This window comes from Babylonia areolata, chromosome 25 (assembly GCF_041734735.1).
Source record: "Babylonia areolata isolate BAREFJ2019XMU chromosome 25, ASM4173473v1, whole genome shotgun sequence".
NCBI lineage: Eukaryota > Metazoa > Mollusca > Gastropoda > Neogastropoda > Buccinidae > Babylonia > Babylonia areolata.
The window spans coordinates 37,129,300-37,145,646 of record NC_134900.1 but is presented as its reverse complement, the minus strand read 5'-3'; the positions used below and the strand labels follow the sequence as shown (position 1 = coordinate 37,145,646).

Here is a 16,347-nt window from a genome sequence, read left to right as displayed (position 1 = left end):
GTGTCTGTTTGTAAAATCTGGTATTAAACAATGAAAATAACTGGATGAAGTTTTGGTTAAAAACTATCCCTCCCCCCAAAAAAAAGAAAAGAAACAAAAAATAACAAGTTATGACATTAAGTGAGGTAACATTCTAACATCCTTTGAATGAATTATTAACATCTATAACGGTAAACCAACTGGATTGTTAAACAAGGATTTGATAAAATCCTACATTTGCAATGGATGACTGAAAATTGTCAACAGTGAAGATAATTTCTGTACAGAATGTGTCTGTGTGTATGACCATGCTGTCTTCCTCCTCTTATGTGTTCATGGGCTGCAACTTCCATCGTCAGTACATGTGAATGGGCTTTTGACAATGTTTACACCACCGTATATGGTGCATGCCCTTGGTGTCAAAGTGTGCCTGTTGTGTAATGTTGCTAAGTTCCTCAAGGAGCTATGGATGAATACATCACTGAAGCCAAAGATTGAATGTAACTGCAACAGGGGTTCTCAGGAAGACATCAAGAATCAAATCTAAGAAGAGAGTTCATTTGGAGCTATGTTAGATATTAAACTGTAAAATGTACATATGATGGAAATAATATTGATTTCATGGTTAAAGGCTATCGTAAAATTTCAGCTTCATATTTTGGTGCGTGTTTTTGTTTTTGGGTTTTTTATTAGCCTTATTTGTGACATATATCTTCTTTCATGAAAATCATGTCATTGCTTGTTATTTACTTTCTGTATTTTATCTTTCCTGTTGCAGGGAAGTGGTATCCTGAGGAAGAGAGACGTCTGGCGCAAGCTATCTATGACCTGACCGGACTGAAACCAAGTACGTAAGGCAGCACTGTCACATTATGCACATGCAAATTGAGTCTGTGATGGGCGTAATTTTTATACACATTTAACAGTTGTTGACACTGGTTTTTAGCAGGCGCCATAGCCGAACTCATTTGCATTAGATCCTGACCCAGTGTTCGTCAATGACCAGAGTTCAAGGTCACATTTTGGCATGGTGTTCTGGCCTTGGGAAAGGCACTTTTCTCCGATTTTCTTCTCTTCAGCCAGGTGTGAATGGGTACCTGACTTCAGATGGGGAAAACTATAAGCAGCAGAAACCCCCGTATACGGAGTATGGCTGCCTACATGGCGGGGTAAAAACGGTCATACACGTAAAAACCCACTCGTGTACATACGAGTGAACGTGGGAGTTGCAGCCCACGAACGTAGAAGAAGAAGAAGAAGATAAGCAGCAGAAGATTAGGCCCTGCCTTCCTGTGCCAAGCCATAGACACACAAGCTTTGGCGGAACTTTTTTTTTTCTTTTTTTTTTTTATACACTTAGCAACGTTCAATTAAAAGGAAACTCTTCAGGCTTTTAGGGTGACCATTTTTCCTGTAACAGTTATTTCCCTTAGACTATGGACAATAGATACCACTTTCCAGTGTTGTTTTGACACATTTCAAAGGTTGACTTTCTCAGCCACACTGGCAGTGCGCCATTCTTACTCATTGCGAGATTTAATAAAACTTGTGACAGAAGATGGTTCAGACATTAAACCTGACCTCCTAGACACTGGTGACGAATTTTCTGATCATATTTATGATAACGAAAACATGCAGATTGTACCAGACATGATTTTGAAAGAGAAGACAAGTTTTGCTGACTGACACCCACGACAGTGAGCACAGTACACATTTTTCTGTTTTTCAGTCTTTAGTGACATACTTTAGAATGTTTAGAAGCATCTAATAAAAAAAAAACTTTTAAAAGTTACTAGAGGAGATAATAAACTTTCTAATCATGTATAATTTGTATTATGTCTTTGTCATTTTGTGAAAGCCTATCAAGTTTTTCAGATATGGCCAAAATATTGCGTCACAGCAAAATGACTTTGTTCGTTTAACTGCGTCTTTGAAGAGTTAATGGTGGGGTAAAAACAGTCACACAGGTAAAATCTTGCTGGTACATACAGATGCACATGGGAGTTGTTGGCCACAAATACAGAAAGAAAGAAACAAGGGTTTGAAATGAAGGAGACGGCAGCGAACGGTCCTTCAACGCCAAGTTGTTGTCAGCGTCGGGGAGGGGAGTGGTGGGTGGGGTGGGTTCAGGCACCCCTCCCTATCCCCCACCCCTCCCCTCCCAGTCCCTCCAACCCTCCCCTCCTCTCCTTATGTAGCCCTGGACCTCAGCTGCAGACTGCTCAGGATGACAGAAATCAGTCATTCTCACCTCATGAATTGACCTGTCGATTGCTGAAGTCATGATTTTGCATGAGGCTCTCCACTTTCACAGCTTCTTTCAAATCCTCTGTGAACACCTTTATTTGTCCTCCACAGTTTGAAACTGTGTACTGTCCGTGCTATGTTTGTGTATGTATGTGTCTGCGTGTGTGTGAGTGTGTGAGCAAATGAGTTGGAGTTGTCATGGTGTCTGTTTGAAGTTTGTATAAATTGTTTTTTTTTTTTTTTATTTCTTCATTTATAGTAAATGAGCTTTTGTACGTATGTAAAGCGCTTTGAGATGTATTTGACAAAAAGCACTGAATAAGTGATCATTAGTATTATTGTTGTTTGTTTTCCCCACAGGCAATAGCATCACACAGGTGTTGTGTTGTTCATCATGATGTGTTTTCCCCACAACGACACATTACTCCGGGATTGTGTTGTTCGTCATGATGTGTTTTCCCCACAACGACACATTACTCAGGGATTGTGTTGTTCGTCATGATATTTCTCCCCACAGCAACACATTACACAGTTGTTGTGTTGTTAGTCATGGTGTGTTTTCCCCACAGGCGACACATTACACAGATGTTGTGACATTAGTCATGGTGTGTGTACCCGTCAGGTGACACATTACACAGGTATTGTTGTGTTGTTAGTCATGATGTGTTTTCCCCACAGGTGACACATTACACAGGAGTTTTGTTAGTTATGGTGTGTTTTCCCCACAGGTGACACATTACACAGGGATTGTGTTGTTAGTCATGATGTGTTTTCCCCACAGTTGACACATTACACAGGAGTTGTGTTGTTAGTCATGATGTGTTTTCCCCACAGGTGACAGCATCACCCAGGGCTTGTCATGGTCAGCGGTGGCGGAGGAGGTGGGGACGAGGTCAGAGAAGCAGTGTCGCACCAAGTGGCTGAACTACCTCAACTGGAAACAGCAGGGGGGCGCCGACTGGACGCGGCAAGACGACCTGTCCCTGGTGGAGAAGTAGGTGGTGGTGTCCGTCTGATGGAGGAGGAAGGTGGTAGAATGGTTAAGATGCTGATCTGCCAATACAGTGTCTGTGAGGAACTGAGTTTGAATCCACATTTCTTCCAAATTTGACAGGAAACAAACTGAGTATCTAGTCATGAGGATGAGATGATAAACTGAGGTCCCGTGTGCTCACACACTTTGTGCACTGTAAAAAGAACCCATGGCGATGAGAGTGTTGTCCTCCGGCAAAATTCTGTAGATGAAATCCATAATGTGTGTGGTGTCTGTGTGACAGTGAAGGGGGTAGGACTGTCTTTGTTACTGTATATTGTGACATTTGTGTGGTATCTGTGTGACAGTGAAGGGGGTAGGACTGTCTTTATCACTGTATATTGTGTTAAAAAGTCCTGGTCTCACCCTTTCTCTCAAGTTTGACTGGAAAATCAAACAGAGCATGTATTCATTCGGATGAGACGATAAACTGAGGTCCCTTGTGCTGCACACATTTTGCTCAGTGAAAAAGAACCCATGGCAGCATAAGTGTTGGTCCTCTGGGGAATTTTTCTTGAAGAAATCCACTCTGATAGGTATGCAAATTCATTATGTGCATGCACTCGGGGCCTGACCAAGCGCGTTGGGTTATGCTGCTGGTCAGACATCTGCCAAGCATATATATGCATATATAGGGGTACAAGTTGTCTGGCATGTGCCACAAATCTGGATTTGGGCAGTTTCTGGTGTGGAGACATTTTATTCGGACACTCCCTGGCATGCATAAATTTGTGTAGCCTGTTGGCTCTGTCTTTGATTTCTCTGTCAGATCATTATTTAGTGACATTATTTGTCTATGGTGAAACTTCAGATAAAAATTGTAAAAGTACTTTCAATCAGGTTTTTTTAATGTTTTTTTTTTCTCTAAATCTGTCATTTACATGCGCTTATTACCATTAGAAACCGTGGGAGATAATCATGTTGGCTCACTCTCTGGTGATTTTGCTACAAAAAGTGCATTCACCAAGTCGGATATTGTGATAGTGACATCCAGCATCATATTTTTATTTTTTTTTTTTTTATGAAGCTTTACTGTGAACTTTGGACAATAAATGGCGAGAACAATATGAGAAACCAGTGGAAATGGGAATGGCTGGAGACAAAATGAAACTCAGTTTAAATTTGAGAAATGGCGCAGAGAGATTGACACTGTAGGTGTACGTTTCTGCATGCCATGTGGTGGGACTGAAAAATATCGATCCAGTGGAAAGACAGGCGCAATAGCTGAGTGGTTAAAGCGTTGGACTGTCAGTCTGAGGGTCCCAGGTTCGAATCATGGTGACGGCGCCTGGGGGGAGATTTTTACGATCTCCCAGGTCAACATATGTGCAGACCTGCTAGTGCCTGAACCCCCTTCGTGTGTATATGCAAGCAGAAGATCAAATACGCACGTTAAAGATCCTGTAATCCATGTGAGCGTTCGGTGGGTTATGGAAACAAGAACATACCCAGCATGCGCACCCCCGAAAATGGAGTATGGCTGCCTACATGGCGGGGTAAAAACGGTCATACACGTAAAAGCCCACTCGTGTGCATACGAGTGAACGCAGAAGAAGAAGATGATCCAGTGGAAAGAAAATGCTGACAAGACACACAAGTGATGAAGCACACAAAATGCCTTGCAGTGTAGATAACTGTATTTCTCGTATTGTATTTCTCCTTTTTTTTTTTTCTTTTTTTTTTATCACAACAGATTTCTCTGTGTGAAATTCGGGCTGCTCTCCCCAGGGAGAGCACGTCACCATACTACAGCGCCACCCTTTTTTTTTGTGTGTGTGTGTGTATTTTTTCCTGCGTGCAGTTAATGCATGCAGTTAACTGTGAACATGATGGAGCGACCAGAACATCATACATCAATTAAAAACAGACCATTACCAACCACACTGTGGAAACATTAGTTGTGTTTTGTTCAGTATGGCAGAACACTGTATGCTGTATCGTTTCATCAATCTGATGGTGAAGTTTGTGTAAAGACTGACTGCTGCAGACAAATGGGTGCTCCACGATTTCACATTATCAAGAACAGCTGCTACTTCCTCAGGGCTCAACATAAACAGTCCATTAGTGACTCAAATGACCACAAACATTTGTATTTTGTATTTCTTTTTTATCACAACAGATTTCTCTGTGTGAAATTCGGGCTGCTCTCCCCAGGGAGAGTGCGTCACTATACTACAGCGCCACCCATTTTTTTTGTATTTTTTCCTGCGTGCAGTTTTATTTGTTTTTCATATCGAAGTGGATTTTTCTACAGAATTTTGCCAGGAACAACCCTTTTGTTGCCATGGGTTCTTTTATGTGCGCTAAGTGCATGCTGCACACGGGACCTCAGTTTATCGTCTCGTCCAAATGACTAGCGTCCAGACCAGCACTCGAGGTCTAGTGGAGGGGGAAAAAATGAGCTGTGATTCGAACCAGCGTGCTCAGATTCTCTCGCTTCCTAGGCGGACGCGTTACCTCTAGGCCAGCACATGACAACCACAGTTATCCAGCCCTGCACCCCTCTCATGAGCAAAGTGCATGTGTAGGCAGGACAGCACCTGTTCATCTCCCCCTGACCCTCCCTCCACGTACAGCATTGTGAGGTACAAACAGTACTTATCTGCGTTGACAGTGAGCGAGTGTCACAGGTGGTCAGTGCTGGAGAGCCCTAGACTGGCCACATACAAGGAAAGTGTGTTGTGCTTAAAGTTGAACAGGAAAAAAAAATGTATAACTCTTTCAGGCATTTTTTTTCCCACATTAGCTCCAGCTGTGCAAGAAGTGTTGCTCCTAATGGATAACTGAAAGTGACACCTGCAGATTTTTTTTACTTACAATAGCAGAGATATAGGTGTGTGAGAGAGAGAGAGAGAATAGCTTCAGTATTATATGTTGTCATGTCAATACAATGCAATACAGTACAGCACAATACAATTCAGTACAATCAATACAATGGAATAACAATAAATGTTTTATCTTTGTTTTGTTTTGTTTCTTTTACTTCCTGCCCTCTTTGCTTTCACCTGAATTTCAGTTGCAGTTAACTTTTCTTCAAAACTAAAAGCTACAGTTTGTATTTTGGAATGCCTTTGGCAACTCCTCTCCTCTCCCCCCAAATACACTGTTAAGTTAACAGTCTATCATGCCTATGTGTATCTGTTTCACACTAAATAATCCCCTTATTGTTGATCCATTTTTTGTTGTTGTTGGGGTTGTTTTTAACTCACTCAGTACGGCCAGTCCTCTCTTCTCCTCTACACAGACCCCTCGGATGTCCAGTGGGTGTCTCAATGAACCAACCTTTAGCTTCCGTCGTCAGAATTGTGGTATTCTTTGTCAACATTCACCTCTTCAGTGTAAGAGCCTTCCGCTTGTAATATTTTGATGGTAGTAATTGGGGAGAAACGCTGTTAACGTCGTCTCTTTCGCCGTTCGTATGGAGAGAGCTAAGTCTGTTGTATTTAATGCTTGTTTAAGCTGACATGATAGAATGATAGAAATGAACATACTACCTGTATTGTTTCCTCAAACCAGGATCCACAAGTTGGAAGTACAGAACGATCAAGACATTGACTGGAACGAGTTATCTAAAGACTGGCCAAGGTAAGTAACTCCACTGCACTCCACTCCTCCTACTTCCCCACTCTGCCCTTGTTTTGAATAGTTGTGATAGTTTATGTATCAGAGAGTGTGTATGTGTGCTCGCGCTTGTCTGAGTATGCGCTTGGATTTGGACAGCTTTGTTGAACATGGTCCCTCTAATTTTTTTTCTTTCTTTTTTTCTGTCTTTTGCCTGTTACGTATCTTTCATTTTATTGTACTTCAAACATATTTACTTATTTTATTCCATTTTATATTAATGTTTCATAGAAACCTAGGGCAAGCTCTCACGTACTAACCAGTGCACTGGGTTTATGCATGGGTCAGGAAATCTCTTCTTCTTTTTTTTCGGTAAAGATGTGTGGCATAACTTATATGGATCAGTTTGTATGCTTTGACACATCGTTGAAAGTGAAAGTAAAATTGTTTTCCAGTGTGCGATCTCCCCAGTGGTTGAGGGGAAAGTGGTGGTCGTTGAAACGACACGTACCAAACTACCAGGAAATGGAATTTCCAGGTAACTTTTTCTTTTCTTTTTTTTTAATGATAACAGATAGCTAAATTCATGTTCTTGTTTGAACAGTACAGACACACACACATATATATATACAAAAACATCCGCTTAAGAACACATATATGTGCATCTAAACATAAATGGGCGCCCACAAATATACATGCAAGCCTGCTGACATACAGACATACATACATTCATACAGATATGTGCAGAAACAGACAGACAAAGAAATACAGAACAAACAACAAAAGGTGCTCTTCAAAATTTGTGAACTCGTTCAGAATTGGCAGTCCCAGTGTTTCATACCTAATTTTTTTCTTTCTTTTTTTTTTTCTTTTTTTTTTGTAGAATAGTGAATGATTTGCTTTCGGGATTTGATGAGGATAAGATATCTGTTCTCGCTCTCTTAGATTTGTCAGCAGCTTTTGACACTATCGACCACTCTATCCTCTTGAACAGACTTAAAACTTCCTTTGGTATTCGTGACACTGCACTAGCATGGATCACGTCTTACCTGTCAGATCGTACACAGAAAGTGTGTGTAAATGGTACATACTCTAGAGTATCTGCCTTGAAATATGGTGTCCCACAAGGGTCCGTCCTAGGTCCTGTTCTTTTCGTGCTGTATGCGGCTCCTGTGTCGGATGTCATCAGTCATCATGCGATGTCGCATGAGAGCTTTGCTGATGACACACAACTTTATCAGTCGGCTTCCATAGCTGAATTTGATGCACTGGTGACTCAAACACAGGAGTGCATTGCTGGCCTAAAGGACTGGATGACTCTCAACAAGCTGCAATTAAATGATGATAAGACTGAATTGATGATAACCTGTCCAAAGAAGTTTCGTCAACATCCTTCCTTTCCTGACTCTGTTCTGATCAATAGCACACCTGTTTCACTTTCTCCCTCTGTTCGCAGTCTTGGTGTAGTCCTGGACCAGTCTCTTTCCTTCCAACAGCACATTTCGAATATCTGTAAAGTTGCCTATTTGGAACTGCGTAGAATCAGCTCTATCCGCCACTATCTCTCAACCGATGCAACCAAGACACTTGTATGCTCTCTGGTTCTCTCAAGATTGGATTACTGCAACTCTCTTTTGGCCGGCCTTCCCAAATACCTGTTAGACAGACTCCAACGAATTCAGAATAACGCTGCCAGACTCATTTGCAGAGCTTCTAAATTTGACCATGTTTCTCCTCTCCTTCAGTCTCTCCACTGGTTGCCTGTTTCTGATCGAATAGACTATAAGCTATCCACTCTGACCTTTTCTGCAGTCAACGGATCTGGCCCCAAGTATCTTTCTGAACTCATCCATATCTATACCCCGTCTCGCCAGCTCCGTTCTTCCTCTGTTACTCGACTTCTCAGGATACCTCACGTCAGAAGTAAGACCTATGGACACAGATCGTTTTCTTTTCAATCGCCAAAGACGTGGAACAAGCTCCCTGATAACCTCCGTCATTCTGATTCCCTCGCATCTTTTAAATCTCGTCTCAAAACTCACCTTTTCCCTCAGCAATAAGTTCATTTGTGGCAGGTTCACAACTACATGCATGTATATGAATGTGTATTGTGTGTGCGTGTGTTTATGTAAGTTTGTGCCTGCCTATGTGTGCGTATGTGTTAGGGTAGCTGTTAGATACACATGTATGTTAAAATGTATGTATGCAGTGTGTGTGTGTGTGTGTGCATGCGTGCGTGCGTGTGTGTGTGTGCGCGTGCGTGCGTGTGTGTGTGTGTGTGTGCGTGTGTGTGTGTGCGCGTGCGTGCGTGCGTGTGTGTGTGTGTGTGTGTGTTTGTGTGTGTGTGTGTGTGTGTGTGTGTGGTCACATTTTGGTGTGTGTATGCAACATAGATATAATGTTTTATGTTATCAAAAGCGTTTTTGTAAAGCACCTAGAGCAGATTTCTGGATAGTGTGCTATATAAGTATCCATTATTATTATTATTATTAAGATATAGCACTGAATTTTGTGCAGAGACAAATCAAAGCGCTTACACACCAAGTCATTCACATGCACCTCTGGTATGAGGGGGCAGATTTGGTGATGCACTGACAATGAGCCACTGTGTGCAGTGGTTGATTGATTGACTGTGTGCAGTGTTGGTGGACCACCTGAGCCACTGTGTGCAGTGATTGATTGATTGACTGTGTGCAGTGTTGGTGGACCACCTGAGCCACTGTGTGCAGTGATTGATTGATTGACTGTGTGCAGTGTTGGTGGACCACCTGAGCCACTGTGTGCAGTGATTGATTGATTGACTGTGTGCAGTGTTGGTGGACCACCTGAGCCACTGTGTGCAGTGTTGGTGGACCACCTGAGCCACTGTGTGCAGTGTTGGTGGACCACCTGAGCCACAGTGTGCAGTGATTGATTGATTGACTGTGTGCAGTGCTGGTGGACCACCTGCTCAGCCTACTGTACCAGAACGCCAAGACGAAGAACGGGATGCGTGTCAGCAGGATGGACATGCCTGGAGGGGCCTCTGCCGGGGACATGGCCCTGCACATCCCTGTGTCCCTGCAGCCTGCAGGTCTGTCTGTGTGTGTGTGTGTGTGTGTCCCTGCACATCCCTGTGTTCCTGCAGCCTGCAGGTCTGTGTGTGTGTGTGTGTGTGTGTGTGTGTGTGTGTGTGTGTGTGTGGCCCTCCACATCCCTGTGTCCCTGCAGCCTGCAGGTCGGTCTTTGTGTGTGTCTGTGTGTGTCTGTGTGTGTGTGTGTGGCCCTCCACATCCCTTTGTCCCTGCAGCCTGCAGGTCTGTCTGTCTGTGTGATGTGTGTGTGTGTGTGGTGATGTTGTGTCAGGTGTGTGATGATGCTGTGACAGGTTTGTAATGATGTCAGGTGTGTGATGATGCTGTGACAGGTTTGCAATAATGTCAGGTGTGTGATGATGCTGTGTCAGGTGTGTGATGATGTCAGGTGTGTGATGATGCTGTGACAGGTGTGTGATGATGTCAGGTGTTGATGATGTCAGGTGTGTGATGATGCTGTTACAGGTGTGTGATGATGCTGTGTCAGGTGTGTGATGATGTCAGGTGTGTGATGATGCTGTGACAGGTGTGTGATGATGCTGTGTCAGGTGTGTGATGATGTCAGGTGTGTGATGATGCTGTGACAGGTGTGTGATGATGCTGTGTCAGGTGTGTGATGATGTCAGGTGTGTGATGATGCTGTGTCAGGTGTGTGATGATGTCAGGTGTTGATGATGTCAGGTGTGTGATGATGCTGTGACAGGTGTGTGATGATGTCAGGTGTGTGATGATGCTGTGACAGGTGTGTGATGATGCTGTGACAGGTGTGTGATGATGTCAGGTGTGTGATGATGCTGTGACAGGTGTGTGATGATGTCAGGTGTGTGATGATGCTGTGACAGGTGTGTGATGATGTCAGGTGTTGATGATGTCAGGTGTGTGATGATGCTGTGACAGGTGTGTGATGATGCTGTGTCAGGTGTGTGATGATGCTGTGACAGGTGTGTGATGATGTGGTGACAGGTGTGTGACAATATGAAATTGAATGACGATGAATGATACGAATACTTACATAGCACCTATCCTCGGTCGTAGACCACGTACAAACACTGAGTCATTTGCACAACAGGCTGCCTACCTGGATAGAGCTGACTTACTGCTGCCATTTGAGTGCTCATCATCCGTTTCCTGTGTCATTCAGTCAGGTTTCAGTCACTTAAATGGATTGCTTCTCACAAGCCTGTGACAACTTCAGTCTCACCATCAGCACCAGAAAGACAGAAGTCCTGTACCAGCCTGCCCCAGGAAAGTCATACCAGGAGCTGCGCATCACAGTGAACTGGTAGAACCTCCAGGCAGTTGACAACTTCACCAACCTGGGCAGCACGCTCTCTCGCACAATGAACATAGACGCTGAGGTCAAGGAAGGATCACCAAAGCCAGAGCTGTCTTTGGGAGACTGCGAGAACATCTCGGAGTGGAGAGGACTCAGCACTACCACCAAGCTGAAGGTCTACGTGCAGTAGTCCTTACCGCCCTCCTTTATGCCAGCGAGACCTGGACTGTCTACAGCAGACAGCTCGATCGCTTCCACCTGAGCTGTCTCTGCAAACTCCTCCACATTAGGTGGCAGGACAAAGTCCCGAACGAGTTGGCCTCTGCAGCATCTACACCCTCCTGCAGAAAGCCCAAGCCAGGTGGGCTGGACACGTGGTCAGAATGCCAGACAGTCGACTGCCTAAGCAGCTGCTATACAGAGAACTGTGTCAGGGCAAGCGCTCAGTTGGGGAGCAGAAGAAACGCTACAAAGACTGCCTCAAAGCGGCGTTCAAAGACCTGGGCGTCGACATCAACACATGGGAGACACTTGCTCTGGACCGCCAGAATCACCACAGGAGCCTGTGCAGCTGAAGCCAGGCGCATCACCGAGGCACAACAAAAGCGTGCTGTGCGCAAGGCCTGAGCAGCATCCACTGCCACGACAGCACCCACTCGTGTCCCACATGTGGGCGAGACTTCAGGGCCTGGACTGGCCTCACCAGTCACTTCCAGACCCACAGCCACCGATCTTCCATCTGATTCTTGAAGCCATGACCATCTTCGAATCCGAAGGACAAAGATCGCTCAGTCAGGATTCAGTCACACACACACACACATACATACTCATACAGACATGTAACATTTTTTACTTGTATGACCGTTTTGTTTATTTACCCTGCCATGTAGGCAGCCGTACTTCATTTTCAGGGGTTGTGCATGCTGAATATGTTCTTGTTTGCATAACTCATGTGTATTTGATATTCTGCGTGCGTACACACACGAAGGGGATATTACAGGTGTGTTATGATGCTGTGACAGGTATTGATGACGATGTGACAGGTGTGGAGGGGGGGGAGGACATGGACAGCTTTCAGGCCTTCGAGGTGCTGCAGCAGTGGACCCCCAACAACTCCACCGCCTTCTTCATCACCCAGCCCCCCCTGTCGGCCACTGCCACCACGGCTGTGTCTGTGGGCAACACCACCACCACCACCGGTCTGTCAGCAGACCACATCATTGTGCAGGCCATGCCCATGGCGCAGGTGGGTTTTTTGGGGGGTTGGGAGAGTGGGTGGGTGGGGAGGCTTTTGTTCTTCTTCTGTTGTCTCTGTGGGTTATAATTCCCTCTTCTTCTTCTGTTGTCTTTGTGGGTTATAATTCCCTCTTCTTCTTCTCTTGTCTCTGTGGGTTATAATTCCCTCTTCTTCTTCTCTTGTCTCTGTGGGTTATAATTCCCTCTTCTTCTTCTTGTTCTGCCTTCATGAGTTACAATTCCCTCTTCTGTTCTTCTGTCTTTATAGGCTGCAATTTTGTTCTTCTTCTTCTGTCTTTATGAGTTGCAGTTCCCTCTTGTGTTGTTCTTCCTCTTCTGCCTTCGTAAGTTACGTGTCCCCTACTGTTCTCTTCTCCGTGTTTTTGGGGGGTAGGGTGTGCATGCTGGGTATGTTCTAGTTTCCATAACCCACCGAACGCTGACATGGATTACAGGATCTTTTAACGTGCATATTTGATCTTCTGCATGTGCATACACGTGAAGGGGGTTCAGGCACAAGCAGGTCTGCACATCTGTTGGTCTGGGAGATCGGAAGAATCTCCACTCTTTACCCACTGGGTGATATGTCTGTGATTCGAAGTCAGGACCCTCTTGTGTATATAAAAAGATGTGTGTGTGTGTGTGTGTGCAGAGTGAAGGGGTGAAGGTGGAGAATGTTCAAGTCCAGCTCAACCCCCAGGTGATCATCAGGGCCGGGGAGCATGAAGGGGTGACAGGGCTGGACACGGGGCTCGCCATCCAGCTGCCGGAGGGTCTTCGCTCTGAGCAAGGTGGATACACTGTGTGTGTGTGTGTGTTTGTTGTCAGAAGCTTGTATGACAATAGATTCTGATCTGTACGCGCATACACACATATGCATCCATCCATGCGTGCATGCTTACACCCACACGCATGCACACACACATCCATTTTTTTTTTTTTTTTTTTTTTTTTTTTTTTTTTTTTTTTTAATTGATGAAGAAGGAAGAGGAGGAGGATGGCGATGCTGTTAAGGTCCATTAAGGTTTGGGACTACTTGACAAGGCTGTACTCAATGCTTCCTGTCGTAATGAAATCCCAGCATACACACACACACACACACACACAGCTTTGGGACTACTTGACAAGGCTGTACTCAATGCGTCCTGTCATAATGAAATCCCAGCATACACACACACACACAGAGCTTTGGGACTGCTTGATAAGGCTGTACTCAATGTGTCCTGTCATAATGAAATCCCAGCATACACACACACACACACACACACAGAGCTTTGGGACTACTTGACAAGGCTGTACTCAATGCTTCCTGTCGTAATGAAATCCCAGCATACACACACACACACACACAGAGCAAAAGTTCAAAAAGCACATTGGTCAGTAAGATGAGGAGAGCATTTCAGTTCTGCTGTTGTACACAAACTGGAATTCACTGCCTTTTTCAGCCCATCATTGATATCCCTCGCTAAAAAAAAAAAAATGTATGTTTGTACTTTTCAGTCTCCAAAAATTCTGTGGATCCACATCTGTTTTTTCCATGTGCCGGTTTGTGTCTTACTAAAATGTTGTAAAATACTAGATGTTTGAAAGTGATGTGTTAATGTGCTGTGTAAAGTTGATGGAGTCTCCCGTCAGCATGACGAATGACTAACAAGACAGACTACACGCGTGTTACTGGAGTGGACAGACTACACACATGTTACTGGAGTGGACAGACTACACACGTGTTACTGGAGTGGACAGACTACACACATGTTACTGGAGTGGACAGACTACACACATGTTACTGGAGTGGACAGACTACACACGTGTTACTGGAGTGGACAGACTACACACATGTTACTGGAGTGGACAGACTACACACGTGTTACTGGAGTGGACAGACTACACACACGTGTTACTGGAGTGGACAGACTACACACGTGTTACTGGAGTGGACAGACTACACACACGTTACTGGAGTGGACAGACTACACACGTGTTACTGGAGTGGACAGACTACACACACGTGTTACTGGAGTGGACAGACTACACATGTGTTACCGGAGTGGACAGAATACACACGTGTTACTGGAGTGGACAGACTACACACGTGTTACTGGAGTGGACAGAATACACACGTGTTACTGGAGTGGACAGACTACACACGTGTTACTGGAGTGGACAGACTACACACACGTTACTGGAGTGGACAGACTACACACGTGTTACTGGAGTGGACAGACTACACATGTGTTACTGGAGTGGACAGACTACACACACGTTACTGGAGTGGACAGACTACACACACGTTACTGGAGTGGACAGACTACACACGTGTTACTGGAGTGGACAGACTACACACATGTTACTGGAGTGGGTCCTCATGTGGGAATGAAGACCTGTCCTTAATGTGCACAACCTCCTTCTTCTTCTTCTTCTTCTGCGTTCGAGGGCTGCAACTCCCACGTTCACTCATATGTACACGAGTGGGCTTTTACGTGTATGACCGTTTTTTACCCCGCCATGTAGGCAGCCATACTCCGTTTTCAGGGGTGTGCATGCTGGGTATGTTCTTGTTTCCATAACCCACCGAACGCTGACATGGATTACAGGATCTTTAACGTGCATATTTGATCTTCTGCTTGCATATACACACGAAGGGGGTTCAGGCACTAGCAGGTCTGCACATATGTTGACCTGGGAGATCGTAAAAATCTCCACCCTTCACCCACCAGGCGCCGTCACCGTGATTCGAACCTGGGACCCTCAGATTGACAGTCCCAATGCTTAACCACTCGGCTGTTGCGCCCGTCGTTGTGCACAACCATCCACACACACTGCAGTGAAACGAGTCCAGGGCTGCAGTCCCTTGGTTACACCTCTCTCCTTTTGAAGGGCTGTTTACCTGTGTACTTCAAATACGTTCAGCCGCACAGCACAAACCAGTCTCCGTTGGTTGCACAGAGATGCCAACTATTACGATTTCGCCATATTTTGTTACGCTATATCGCAGTTTGTTCCAACATTATGCCAACATCAAAATTGTTCCAATGAGTTCATTTTCGACTACATGCTTTCTTGTCGTAGCATTACCCAGAGGCCAGGGTGGTCACTACTAACCTTGGTCTCACATGATGATGGTCAGCTAATCGTGTGTGTGTTTACATTGAAACAGCATTGAGTGAACCTGTCAGCTTAATGGTAGCAGTTACACCGTGTTGCAGGTAGCCCCAGGTGTGTGAATGCCTTGTAGATGAAATGTATGTTTGCTGATGCGGCTTGGAATTGGAGGTTTCAACCAAACTTAAATGTTCCTACCAGGATTTCCTGATCGTTCCTACAAACACTTGACAGGGGATGGCATCTCTGATTACAGTCTTTGGCTGTCATTTCGGGGATTGAGGGATCAGTGTGACAGCTCCTCGGGTTGGTCTTCAGCTGTTCCAGATGTTGTTGTACCTTTTTGAAGTGTCGTCCTTGGTCAAGGGTTCCAGTCTTCAGCTGGCCATACAGCAACATTTTGAAGGTCCTGAACTCTTGATAGTACTGGTCAGGCAAGCAGAAAGTATTTGTATTTTGTATTTGTATTTCTTTTTATCACAACAGATTTCTTTGTGTGAAATTCGGGCTGCTCTTCCCAGGGAGAGTGTGTCGCTACACTACAGCGCCACCCCTTTTTTTTCTTTTTTTTTATCCTGCATGCAGTTTTATTTGTTTTTCATATTTAAGTGGATTTTTCTATGGAATTTTGCCAGGAACAACCCTTTTGTTGCCGTGGGTTTTACGTGCACTAAGAGCATGCTGCACATGGGACCTCGGTTTATCACCGCATCCGAATGACTAGCGTCCAGACTACCACTCAAGGTCTTATGGAGGGGGAGAAAATATCGGCGGCTAAGCCGTGATTCAAACCAGCACACTCAGATTCTCTCGCTTCCTAGGCGGACGCGTTACCTCTA

The 16,347-nt window shown here is 44.7% G+C and overlaps 1 protein-coding gene across 1 annotated transcript in view; it reads left to right on the top strand.

Annotated features, from left to right (window-relative positions):
* LOC143299741 (cyclin-D-binding Myb-like transcription factor 1) overlaps window positions 1-16,347 on the top strand; it is a 32,504-nt gene that overhangs the window by 9,962 nt on the left and 6,195 nt on the right. The window contains exons 9-15 of the mRNA XM_076613124.1: window positions 758-826; window positions 3,061-3,220; window positions 6,776-6,844; window positions 7,276-7,358; window positions 9,753-9,893; window positions 12,193-12,416; window positions 13,059-13,197. Of these exons, the coding sequence (XP_076469239.1) occupies window positions 758-826; window positions 3,061-3,220; window positions 6,776-6,844; window positions 7,276-7,358; window positions 9,753-9,893; window positions 12,193-12,416; window positions 13,059-13,197 (885 nt within the window). The remainder of the gene's footprint in view (window positions 1-757; window positions 827-3,060; window positions 3,221-6,775; window positions 6,845-7,275; window positions 7,359-9,752; window positions 9,894-12,192; window positions 12,417-13,058; window positions 13,198-16,347) is intronic.